Raw genomic sequence first — 13,028 nt, forward strand, 5'->3', positions numbered from 1 at the left:
CTTCCTGCTGCAAACAATAGAAGATCACAATAAAAATGTACGTTGAATTAGCTGAAATCAGAAAGAGTAAGAACGAAAAAAAGCCATTACATGCAGACAAGCATTCTGCTGCCAGCACACTCTGACGATCCGTGGAACCAGATGGTTAGTGCTTTGCAGACATCACTTGCACCTCTAGCCGGTGTTCAGGTGTGCTACGAATTAATGCCAGGAAAGGAGCACCCTGCTTCTACCAGATCTGCATTTAGTTATATTTGGGCATTTCAAATAATGGTGTCAGTGGCCTAGATGGGATTTACTCTTTCTGGTGGCCAGCATCAGGGTTCAAGCAATGCAGACCATACGATGCCTCACAGCTGGTGGTAAAAGGGTACACAGGGCAAACTCAAACGAAATAATTCACCTCTCAGAAACGCTGTTAATGTGCCCAAGTGGGGACCGGCTCTGGCACAGGTCACGCTCTGAGCGTGGCCAGAGGATGCTCTGTGCGACAGCCAGGGCCACCAGCAGCCAGCAAAGCCAAACCAAGGCAATAACTCTTCCGTTAAAAAGAATTTTTGTCCTAATTTAGATTTAAATTCCAAGAAGACAGAATTGACGCTCTAAGGATTTAATGATATTTGCATAAATGGAAATAGTTCCATTTTGTGAATGTTAATTACTGTTTATAGAGAAGTTTTGGATACCAAACCCTCAGAGGAGGTCTGGGACTTCCAGGTTGTCTGGAGAAGCCAACGCTCATTGCCTGATGAAAAGCCCATCACTGGGAGCTGTTCTGCATCTTCTGGAGAGGCTCCCAGCCACAATGAGGGCTTCCAGACTTCAACGGGTTGGGTAAAGTCTTACAAGAAAGCACAAAACCAGGCAAATCTGCAGCAGTTTTCTCTCACCTTACAAACCCTCAGCTCACACCTCATCCACTGGAAGGTTCATAAACTTCCTGAAAGAATCAGCGCAGAGTGACGCTGAGATGATGCCTCCACACTGAAATCACGGGGAATTAAAGCTTCTACAAATTGGTAGAAACTGTAGATACCTGAGAGGGCCTCACATGAAAAGTGCTGGCCCTACAATGATGCCACTGCAGCTGTGGTTTCTGTTTCTTGACTTGCCACATTGCACTACAGATCTTGGATGTCCCTGACTCACAGCTTAACTGCTGGAGCAGGTCTCACTCCACATTGAGGGTGACAGAACCAGGCTGGAAGGGACTTTGGGAAGTGACCTGGCTCCTCCTGCTCCATGGCAGGATGAATTCACTCTGGACATTTCACCTTTGCAATCTCGACAATCCAAAGACACCAATTCCACAGCCTCCTCGAATTATCTACGGGATGCCTCTAAAAGAAAAAGAGCCGGGCCAGTGAAAGTCAAGCCTCTGAGCCCAGCTTTCCCCCATATCTCACTGATAACTGGCTGATTATCTTCCTTTGTCCCCTCTTTGCCTCTTGCTGGGCTGTTTCAGACAGAATAAACCTGGCAAAAACGAACCATCATCAAACTGGCAATTGCTTCCTGCCCGGCTTACGTTAGCAGAGAAAGAGAAAGCAAATGATGATTAGTCATATGTCTGCACTCAAAGATAAAACCCCTGAGCAGAAGCCATCTGCCAAGGCATAAAATAATAATTCTGGCGCTAGCCTCGTCTGAGTGTAACGCCATCAGCTCTCGCCGAAACACAACCTAACACAGGCCTAATGCTGAGTTCTAGCAGGTGGCCCATAACCCTGTAATAAACTCCCTGACATTATTGATTTCCCCCCCCCCCAAACTGAGCCCTTTTGTCTAACTACATTAATTTCTGCTTACTGAGCATCTGCGCGTGAGGCGGAATGCACATAAACAGCGGCTCATTTCGGTGAGCAATCGCTGCTCTAAACATGCCCCCGGTTCCCGTCTGTACACGCCGTTATCTGCTCCGGCGGGTTATTTCAGGAACACTTGTTAGTTATGGGCGCTTCCAGGGAACCCTGACAAAAATCTTAACTAGGGCAAAACTGAAGTATGCTTCCAGTGCTAATTATGCATTCAAATGGCTCTGAAAATAGGGCCCAGGCTGGGTGTCCCCTCTGTCCCCCACAGCCCAGACCTTGAGCTGAGATTTGAGGGAGCAGGGCATTGCTCAAAGGGGAAAATTTGGAGCCCAAAACGAGCTAAAGCCGAGGTCTGGAGGCATAATCTGGATTTCTGTGTGGGTCTGGAAGCAACGTTACTGCTTAAGGCAAGCGGCTGGCAGCTGTGCTCCAAGGGATCTGCCAGGGATGTTCCCTCTCGGATGTCTGGCTATCAGCTTAAAGTGCAGTGAGCTTTACATGCAGACTGGAACATCCTTACTTTCTAAATGAGGCAGAGGGCTTTTAAAAGTACTTAACTTTTCAGGCATTGAATTTTCATCTGCGCAGTGGCAAGGAGCCACTTAAGGAGTGTGAATGATGATGGTGGGGGTGAAGAAGAGCATGTCCTTGGGACTGCTTGTGTGATCAGGATCCTGCAGGCAGGGCAGGTTTCAGTGCCCTGGTTTGAGGAACAGGCAGGTTTTAGTGCCCTGGTTTGGGAAACAGGCAGGTTTTAGTGGCTTGGCTGGTGCAGGGAGTCAGTACCAGGTCCTGCTGTGCCCAGCTGCCCTATGTGGCGGAGGAAGGATGTCTCAAGGACCAGAGTCTTTGCTTTAAGCTAAGCTTAAAGGCAAAAGAGGTCCAGAAGAGGCAGCCATTGCATCCCAGCACATCCCCAAGCCCTCGTGCTGGGGCTCTAGATGTTCTGGTGAGCGAGATTCCCCCCGGCAGCGGTGAATCACAGAGGGGAGGTTTGTGTTGGCAAAACCGGCTGCGAGTGGCGACAGGCCCAGACAGCACGAGAGGGCGAATCTGGAAGGGGATGGGAGGTTCAGCATCGCAGGGTGATGGTTAACAACAATAAAACCAGCAAATCAATCCTCCGTCCGCCGGGTAACTCCAGATGAGGATTGCTCATTTTGCCCAATAAATACAACCGTTTGCTGTTGCTTTAACAGTGGTTTAGGAAAACAAAACAAACCACAATTATGCTTTCCTGTGCCCCAGAGAACCCCCTTTCCCTCCTCGGTTAGAAAGGGTCACACCAAACACTGGTCAACACTTGGGACAGCAGAGAAGGGCAGGGACATCTCATAGGAGCTTGGCAAGAGAAAGGGCAAAGAAATCATTTACAAAACACACAACAGTTAAGCCAGTTCTAGATCAACAGCCCTAACCGGGACTCTGGGCATCCTAGGACGGCTTTTCAGGACTGTGGTCTAGTGGCAGATGGACATCTCTGGAGCACAGGCTGGTCAGAGACCGCGTGTCCCCGCTGCCAGGAGCAGATCTGGGATGTTGCTTTGGGCCATCAGGGCTCGGATTTTTCCATCTGAGATCCAGAGAAAGCTCATCCTGACTCCCCAGGCAACAGACTGATCAGAAAGGGGGATTTTGGGGTAGTAGAGGGATTCCTTCCATGGTTGGAACTGATTTGGGAAGATCTTTATCACATCAGTATAGGACATGAGTGAGATAAGATAAACTGTAAACTTGGCCATCATAATAGATTTGTTCATAAAAATGGAGCATAAGGATTATTTATGTCTTATACAAAAAAAAATGCACAATGCTTTATAAACAAGGTAGAACAGAAAAAATTATGCCCAGGGACCTTGACAAAGATCCTGATTCACACCTGGTGTTAGCTGGTGCTGTTCTGGAGTGCCCGGTCAGAGACTTTGAGGTCAGTGGAGCTCAATGAATTTAAACCGGGCGAGATAACAGCCCTTGGTGAAACCAGGGAGACACTGAGGGCATTAGGCAGAGCTGGGCAGAGCCAAGGTCCCTGCTGTCCCCAGGCCAACCCGCATAGTGGAGTCCTCTCCTGGCTGTGTCCCTCAGGCCGGGTCACAGCGTGTCTGGGATATCCTGGCAGGGACGGAGCAGCTGTCGAGGGTTATTCAGAGTCCTCGTTGCCTCCTCTGCCCTCGGGACCTGCCTGTCTGCATTCACTGGGAGATTTATGGAGCTGTTTTCCTCCCTTTCCCGCCTGTGTTCAGGTGGCCAAGGGACTGATCCTTCGTGGGGCTGAGCACTCCCTGTTCCTGGAGCGATGGCAGTCGGAGGGACATAGCGTCTGTCTGGTTTTCTTTGGATTAGGCCAGGACAGGATTTGGTTCTCTAAAAGGCTTCCTATGCAAAAAGTTTTGCTGAAAGCCTGATTTCTCAGTTAACACAAGTTTCCTCATTTATAACGTAAGTACAGTGACCCAACAAAACCACCATTGTCATTAATGATAATTGCTTTGCCCTTTTTCCCAAGCTCCTATGGGATGTCCCTGCCCCTCTCTGTGGTGCCAAGCACTGGCTCAGTGTTTGGGGTGACAATACATCAAATTCAGCCGCTCAAACAGCCTTTTCTTGAACGGCCTCACTGATCGGCAATAGGGACACAATTACATCAGCTGAGTTGCATGTCCCCTGCAACTGCTCCTTCAGCCGGGCTCGTTAACAGCTGGGCTCATTAACAACAGCTGGGCTCATTAACCTGTCACCTCCCGAGCTTCACCATCCTGGCCATTGCACACTGAACACTGCACCTGGGGGCTGAACACAGAAAGCTGCGGTGGGACTTACCTGTCCCTGGAGAATCTCCCTCTGGACGGAGGACTCAGCAAAGCAGATGATGGCTCCGTCTGTCTGATGCCAACCAGGGCCTGATTCTTCAGAGCCCCCGCTTTGCTCCCCCACCGCTGAAATGTGCCTCTGGGGAAGGGGATCCTTGGTCTGGGAGGGGGAAAAAACCAAGGCAGTGTTATTCCTTTCTCCTTGGAAGGGATCTCGCCTCTGGTGGGCCCACACTCCGGCTCAGCATGGCCAAAGAGCACAAGGAGATGGAGGCTGGAAAGCATCAACCAGTTCCCCACCTCTAGCCCAGCGGGTAAGCGGGTGAGACAGCCTGAAAAGACTCAGGATGGCAGGAAAATATGCCTTTACCACAGCTACATGGTGGCAAGGCCGTGGAGCGATGGGAAATTCCTTGCACGTACGGCAGCTGTTGGGGTGCCCCCCACATTCATCACAGCGGCTCCTCCAGCTTCGCGACCCACGTACAGCTGGTTTCAAAGCTTATCCATAGTCAGTTTTACAATATAAAGTGTCTTTGTTTAGTCAACAGAACCACTAATACATGTGATTTTGTTGTTAATAGAGCTGTAAGAATTTTAAGTACCTCTCGGGAATGTGTCATTTTTTGGTTGGCTTTTTAAGGCATCACAGGGTGCTGCGTTTGTCTTTGTAAACAAGTATTGAATAAAACATTTTGCGCACAGCCGCACTTTGTACAAGTGTCATGCAGGTTTCTAAAGTTTCAGAGAGAATAAATCAACTGCAAACTGCTGCCTGGTGGTTGACTTCGCTCCTTATAAATAGCTAATTTGGACAACTTCTCTCCGAGCGTCATATGAAATTCAAATGCCGTGCATATCGTTAATGCGGTCACACAAATCAAAACTGCTAGAGGCTCTTTTTATAAGCCCGGGTTGCCACAGAAATGCCACAGCCAAGGGCGTATCGGCTCCAGGTTGCTCTCCTTTCTTTTGGAGGTGATTCCCAGGAAACACCCGCAGGTCACTGCGCTCTCCTGCCTTGCCCCAGGGGAGCAGCAGGAGCCCCATGGCCTGGGGCATCACCTGCACGGTGGCCCAGTTCACTGCTGGTTGTACTGCTTGGCAGCAAGCACCACTCAGAGGAGAATTAGGTCCAAAGTCAGCCATGAAAAACAACCCTGGTTTAACAAACCCAAGGGAAAAACTTTACTATAATAAAGTAAGGGTTGATTGTGCTGGGATCTGTCAGGTTCGTAGTGCTCTACCCTCCTCCCAAAGCTGCCGGTCCAGCCCTGCTGAACCCCACATGGGATGCAAACTCACCTGGTACTGCCAGGAGGCTCCCAGCACCGGGCAGGATCCATCCCAGCCAGCCTAGAACTCAGCCCAAAGGCTCTAATCCTGGAAGGTGCTGAGCAGCTCTGAGTCCTGCTGCTGGTCTCTGGATTTTGGCACATGTTCAGCACGAGCAGGATCAGCCCTTTGCTGTAACAAGCAGGGAACGAGGAACTCAGCTTGACTGCATTTCTCCCCTGCCCCCCCAATGCAAAAATGCTGTACATTCCTTTATGCAGGTTTCCATAGAGTTGAACTTCTACTATTTTTTTGTTGGCGCTGTTAAAGGGGTCAGCAATGCACTGTACAGCGGGAAATGTGCAGGAATTCAGGGACACTTTTAACATTTGCTGGTGGGGCTTGAGGGCAGCGTTAAACCCAACATCCTGGAAATCTCCCCAGCAGAGAAAGAAAAAAGCCTGGAGAAAGCCCAGGAGAAGTTTTGAAGACATACTGCTTTGTCTACCCTAACTTTAAATAAATCATTTATTCGCTACTTCCTTTGTTAAAATATGATATTCTAGCTTTAATTGCTTCAATCCTATTACTCGTTCCTTTTAGCAAGTGATTGTGTAGCCCCTTGCCGTGGGGAAATCCCCTGACCGCGGGTGCGGGTGAGTTAGACAAGCACTCTTTCAGAAGTAAATGCCATTCTTAGCATAGGGAAGTACTTTAGGTCTAAAGGGGTTAAGAAGGCCTCCCTGCATTCAGAAACATGCAGGGGTCCCACCGTGCCAGTTCCAGCCTTTTAAACTCTTTCCAGCTTTTTTTTCTTGCAACAAATCTGTCTGACTGCCACCAGGACATAGGAAGCGTGTGCCTGTCAAAGAAATCAAGTTTACTTTTTCTGACTTGTTAACAGAGGCAGGGTATAAATAGAGCTAACTGCTCAGACTATTAGCATTTCTTTTAAAATAAGGGGGTAACTTCCTAGGACCTTTAATCCAATGAGGTCCAGACCAAACTGTGCTATCAACAGAGGCAGCAGAGGAGCTCGCTGAAGTTTTTACAGAAGTCAGGTGCATTTGGGTTCCTCAAAAATTTAAGGCTCACCAAACAAACAAACAAACAAAAAGCAGCCCCAAGCAAGCAAGAACTACCTCCAGCTCGGTCCCTGCCATTGACCAGGAGAAGTTCTGAGATGTTGTTGGTGCTGTTCACCCGGTGGATGTGGATCTTGCTGGGGAAGAGCAGTGTCCTCTTGCTCCTGGAGGTCTCTCTGCAAGGAAGAGCTCTGCCTCCCATCCGCTACTCGCACGCTGGGATCTGCCCCAACGACATGAACCCCAACCTGTGGGTAGATGCGCAGAGCACTTGCAAGAGGGAGTGCGAAGCCGATCTGGTGAGTGACGGACGTTTTTCTCTCTCTGATGGGCTTTGTTGGTGGGCTTGTTTGCGCCGCAGCCTATTTCTATACCGGATAGAAAGGTACCGGCGCCACACAGGACTTGGTGCAGACAGCACACGTATTTAATTGACCAATGACCTATAGAAAATAGAAAAGATTTGATGAGTTATCAGCTAAGCGGGGAGGTGTGTGGCAGCTGCCACTTATGGCAATGTGGGTACAGCACTCGCTCTGTTTGATCGCTTTCCCTGCTTTCTTGTCAAAAGAAAAGTCCAAATTTGATACTCCAGAACTCAGCATGCCTTGGGGCCAATCCACGGTATATTAGCAGTGTCACCATGTTCTTTGTTGGTGGGGGCCACCATCAGTGCTCTATATTCCTGGGAGGAATCATTTATGAAACCGTTTGATTTAACATACGAAGCATCAGCCTTTGCTGAACTTGAAACACAAAGCGTGCTTGGAGTGCAAAATAGGGGCACGGTGAAAATGGCCAGGCAGATGTTCTCTGTGATGCTCCCAGCTCAAAATGTGCTTAGCTTACAACGCTCAAATTCGTTTTTCAACCTGTCAGCACCGCCAGCTCAAGCCGGCAGCCGAAAATACCTGCTCGTCCTGCCTCTTACATCATGCAAAGCTCCTGCAGCCCAAACCAGGCTGACAGCAACACGTACCACGCTGAAAACAGTCATTGGGTTTACGTTCTGTAGCCTGGTTGTTTCTGCAACGCTGAAAGCGGGAAGGGGGGAGGACAGAGAAAAAGGCTGGACACCAAGTAGACAAAGAGGTTTGCTCAGATGGATCGCATGTGTCATGAAAGAACGTGCTGGTTTTACTTCTGCCATTTCCACGTAAGCCCCCTTTGTTTCACCTCCCAGGTGTGCAGCAATGAATATTAAACCAGTTGCAAAACCCCAGCAGCAGCAGCAGAGGAAGCTGTTTTAATAATTTACTGGTCAAAAACTGAAAGCCAGAAGCCACTGGCTAAAAATATTCACTTTTGCCTTGTGATAGAAGGTTCTGGGACCTCGAGTGGCCTGCAAACAGCCAAGGGCTGTGCCACTGGCTTTGCTAACGCCGCGGTCCTCACCCCCAGCAGAAACCGTTCCCCGTTCTGGTCTCTAACTTGGCTTCTGAAACCTCATAATGTGCCGCGGGAAATGGGGAAAGAGTTATGTTATTAGGTCATCCTTTTCCCAATAAGGAAAGGATATTGGGCTCAGGGGAAGCGATTTAGTTTGTTAGCTTGAAAAACATTTTGTTCTCACTTAGAGAGAAAGCCGTTGGATTTCAGGGGGGTTGTGGAGGCTTAACGCGGGGTGGAAGTGTGCCCTGTCGTCTGCATGGTAGCAGTGCTCGTGGTCCCTTAAAGTAATCCAGAATAACACAGCAGCTGTGACCACACATATCAAATATCTTTTCTGCACAGAAGATGAAAATTCTGCTAAAATTAACCACAATTTAGAGCTGACTGTAGCTGAGACAGAGTGTAATAAATCACTAGAAGAGCGATGCTGCATTTGAAAGTAGGACTAAAATAGGACAGAGAAGCCATAATGAGCTGGTTTGGTTTTGTTTTTCTAAATACCATAGAAAAACTATTTTTGGAGCAAGAATTTCCTTACTTTTGAGATACTCTATTATTTCCTCTACAATGTGAACAATTACAAATCCTTGGCAGTTCCACCTCCAGGAGTAGGCTGTTAGTCTCAGGGAATTCAAATAATACTTTACATACTTCTGTGGAAAATAAGAAGGATTACTGCCTACAGCCATATGCTAAGACTTTCCATCCACCCTTGTTTCTCAGGGCTTGTCCTCAGGCATTTTGGAGAGCGCAGAAGGGGGGTTGTTGCTTCGGTAGTCAAGAAGTCCATGTGACTCTAGGAAAGACTTACGATGATGTTAGTGTTTAAGAGATAGAAATACATTTTCCTTCTTGAGAGTGTCCTCTTGAAGCACTTCAGAAAGCCCGGTGTGTTTAGACACCTCTCGGGAGAAGCTGGAGGGATGTTTCTACTCATCGCTGGTGGGACACTGAGTTTCAGATCACAGGTGTCTGTGGCAGACCAGGTCCCCATAGCGAACGCCTTGAAATTTTTTGGGCTTTCTGGGTATCTAAAAAGGACTTTACTCTGTCCCTGGTAATGATTGGGTCATTTCTTTCCCCCCAGGAGTGTGAGACCTTTGAGAAGTGCTGCCCCAATGTTTGTGGAACGAAGAGCTGCGTGGCGGCTCGGTACATGGACGTCAAGGGGAAAAAAGGGCCGGTGGGAATGCCCAAAGAAGCAACTTGTGACCGCTTCATGTGCATCCAGCAAGGATCAGAGTGTGACATCTGGGACGGACAACCCGTCTGCAAGTGCAAGGACAGGTGTGAGAAGGAGCCGAGCTTCACCTGCGCCTCCGACGGCCTCACCTACTACAACAAGTGCTACATGGATGCAGAAGCTTGCATCAAAGGCATTACACTAAATGTGGTCACCTGTAGGTACCATCTTACCTGGCCAAACACCAGCCCTATTCCACCAGAAACAACAGCTCGCCCCACTACTGCCTATTCTGAGACAACGGTTGTTGATATCTTGCCGCCTGCTCTGGTGAACAACCCCGTCCATCAGTCGGTCTACGTGGGAGAGACCGTCAGCTTCCTCTGTGATGTTACAGGGAGGCCCAAGCCAGAAATCACGTGGGAGAAGCAGGTCGATGGGAAAGACAAAGTCATTATGAAGCCAAATCACGTCAGAGGGAACGTCGTGGTCACCAACATCGCCCAGCTAGTCATCTACAACACCCAGCTCCAAGATGCAGGCATCTACACGTGCACCGCCAAAAACAGCGGTGGCCTTCTCAGGGCTGATTTCCCTTTGTCAGTCATCAAAGGAGAACCCACATCCAAAGAAGCTTCCCAAAACAAAACACATTTTCCAACCGACGAGTGCCTGAAGCAACCAGACAGCGAAGACTGTGGGGAAGAGCAGACCAGGTGGTACTATGATGCGAAGAAAAACAACTGCTTTACTTTCATCTATGGGAACTGTAACAGCAACCTCAACCACTTTGAGACCTATGAGAACTGTATGTTAACGTGCATGAACGGCCCAATCAACATCTGCAACCTCCCAGCCCTCCAAGGTCACTGCAAAGCCTACGAGCCCAGATGGGCCTATAACAGCTTGACCAAGCAGTGCCAGTCCTTCATTTATGGTGGGTGTGGAGGCAACGAGAACAACTTTGAGAGCCGGGAGGCCTGCGAAGAGATGTGCCCGTTCCCAAAGAACACGCACTGCAAAGCTTGCAAACCTCGCCAGAAGCTGGTGACGAGCTTCTGCAAAAGCGACTTTGTTATCCTGGGCCGTATAACGGAGCTGACCGAAGACCAAGACTCGGGACATGCCCTGGTGACAGTGGAGGAGATTCTCAAAGATGAAAAAATGGGATTAAAATTCCTGGGGAAGGAACCGCTAGAAATCACGCTTTTGAACATGGACTGGAGCTGCCCATGTCCCAACATGACCACAGTGGATGGCCAGCTCATCATCATGGGAGACGTCCACAACGGCATGGCTGTCCTGCAGCCTGACAGCTTTGTGGGGACCTCCAGCATCCGGCGCGTGCGGAAGCTCCGCGAAGTCATCCACAAGAAAACCTGTGAGCTTTTGAAAGAGTTCCTGGGATTGCATTAACCTCCCAGACTCGTGTGTTAAGTAGGGCTAACAAGCAGTAGGCTAGAGCACAAACTAAACAAGCTGTTTGAAGATACACTGTAGGAATTATGCAAAACCCTTATTTTAATCCATTAATGATGCTTAGCAACAATGTAGTATGGTCTCTGGCAAGCACGTAAAACAGCAGCAAAAGGCTATTAATCTGGCATTGCAATCAGTTCATCCATATAGGAGTGCCATTTAACTAGATGACTCACTGCGGTAATTACACAATTTTTATGTAGCTTCCATCACAAATGACGGAATTTGTAGCATTTGTTTAGCTAATTGGTACACAGCTAAGTAATATATAATATCAACTTAATCTATCTCTTTTACAGTATGAAAATGCTATGGTAAGTCATTATAAGTAAGTCACATTCTTGGTTCCTTATAGCAGCACTAATATTTCAAGATAAAAGCCTGTAAATTATTGTCTATATTTACAATTGTGCACATTTAACCAATCTATGCATTATGAATTTGCTTCTTTTGATTGAAATTTTCCTAGCAGTTTTCTTTGGAATGTACCTCGTTTTTAAATGGCAACTACTACCTATCTTGCAACTCTTACTGGAGATAAAACTCCCTTGATCCTATGTCCAGGGCAACAGGTCCCTGTAAAAGCTCAAAGCACAGACTCACCCTGAAATGACTTTTCTGTCATCAGAACAAGGTCAGCAAACACCCTCATTCCATTGCACGTTCCTATTTTTGTTTAATCAATATATTTCTATCACAAAAAGTCCAATGCAGAAGGGTGGCAGTGTACTGCCAGTTGACTTGCTTTAGAAAATCCTTTACACCTGAGCATATGCAACAACATATTGCTTATTTTAATCAGAAATTCTGGTTTTGTAGGTGAGGAAGTAAAGTAAGAGGAGTCAGAACAAAATTCAAAGTAGAAAAGTGCAATGCACAGTCTACAGATCATATGGCAGAGACACAAAGCTTCTGAAACCAAAATGCACAGACCCAGACACACAAAGTGGACGTTCCTTAAAGGCATTTCTCAGTTTTACCCTTTTCGAGCACTCTTTCAAACCATGGAAAACATTTTCTGCCAGGGCCCTGTATATAAGCATACGAATAAAAACTCTAAGGAAGACAGCACGGGCTGTGGGTGTGAGCACGTGCAGACACATAGGATTGATCATTTTATCATTTGTGTGTCCAAAATAATGTAACATTTGCCTATGTAAAAAATCCTTAAATAAAGAAAATGCTGATCCTGGACAAATCCTGCCTCGGCTCACGCTGTTGTTGCGGGGAAGAGGGGCGAGCGTGGCACGGTGAGCCTGATCGTCACTCTTGGTGCAATGTGTTCAGCGAGATATTAATTAATAGTAATTAATTGAAAGCCCAGGGCTTTCAAAAGGCCAGTTCAAGGCTGAGTGGATGTTAAGATGCATTTGGGTGAAAGGAAGGAAGGCGCAGGGAGCATTACCCCATGGTGCCATCCCTGGACTTGCTGCAGGGCTGGGATGCAGCTGCTCTTGCAGATGTGCATTGGGGCTGGGAACAACAAGGGCTGGGAGGAGGAGATTAAATAGGGAGATGCTGGGCTGCAACATGACTTACAAGCCTCCTAAGCTCCCAACCCTGCACACGTTGGGTATTTTGCAGTTGCAGGGAAGAAGAATAATGGCGAGGGTAACGGCGTTGGATGTGGGGCCAGTTGTGGGTTCAGCACCAGCCACAGGCAGAGACCAGAGCACGGTGGAGAACTGGGCTCCTCTGCCAGTGATCTGGGCTTGGTCTAAATCTGAAGCGCAACAGGAATGGATCTAAATTTCTGGTTACTTGTATAATTTCAGAGGAAACTGCGTGGGAGGGAGAGGAGCCTGGACCAGACTTGCTGGCCAAGAAAATACCTGCTTGTTTTATTTTGTTGCACCTTTCCTAAATGTATATTAGATAAACTCCAATTAAAGGTCTATAACATTTCTGTATGTTCTTGTGAGGACCATTTTCTGGAGCTGGGAGATGCCGGCCCCACAGTCAGCGCTTCTGCTGGATCATCCCTGGCTCT

The 13,028-nt window shown here is 48.0% G+C and overlaps 1 protein-coding gene across 1 annotated transcript; it reads left to right on the forward strand.

Annotated features, from left to right (window-relative positions):
- Positions 1–6,574: 6,574 nt before the first annotated feature.
- On the forward strand, positions 6,575–12,236 carry WFIKKN2 (WAP, follistatin/kazal, immunoglobulin, kunitz and netrin domain containing 2). The gene is made up of 2 exons (XM_065852597.2): positions 6,575–7,283; positions 9,464–12,236. The coding sequence occupies exons 1-2, from the start codon at positions 7,083–7,085 to the stop codon at positions 10,973–10,975; spliced, it is 1,713 nt and encodes a 570-aa protein (XP_065708669.2). The 5' UTR covers positions 6,575–7,082; the 3' UTR covers positions 10,976–12,236.
- The last annotated feature ends 792 nt before the right edge of the window (positions 12,237–13,028 follow it).

Source organism: Patagioenas fasciata, chromosome 18 (genome assembly GCF_037038585.1).
Source record: "Patagioenas fasciata isolate bPatFas1 chromosome 18, bPatFas1.hap1, whole genome shotgun sequence".
Taxonomy (NCBI): domain Eukaryota; kingdom Metazoa; phylum Chordata; class Aves; order Columbiformes; family Columbidae; genus Patagioenas; species Patagioenas fasciata.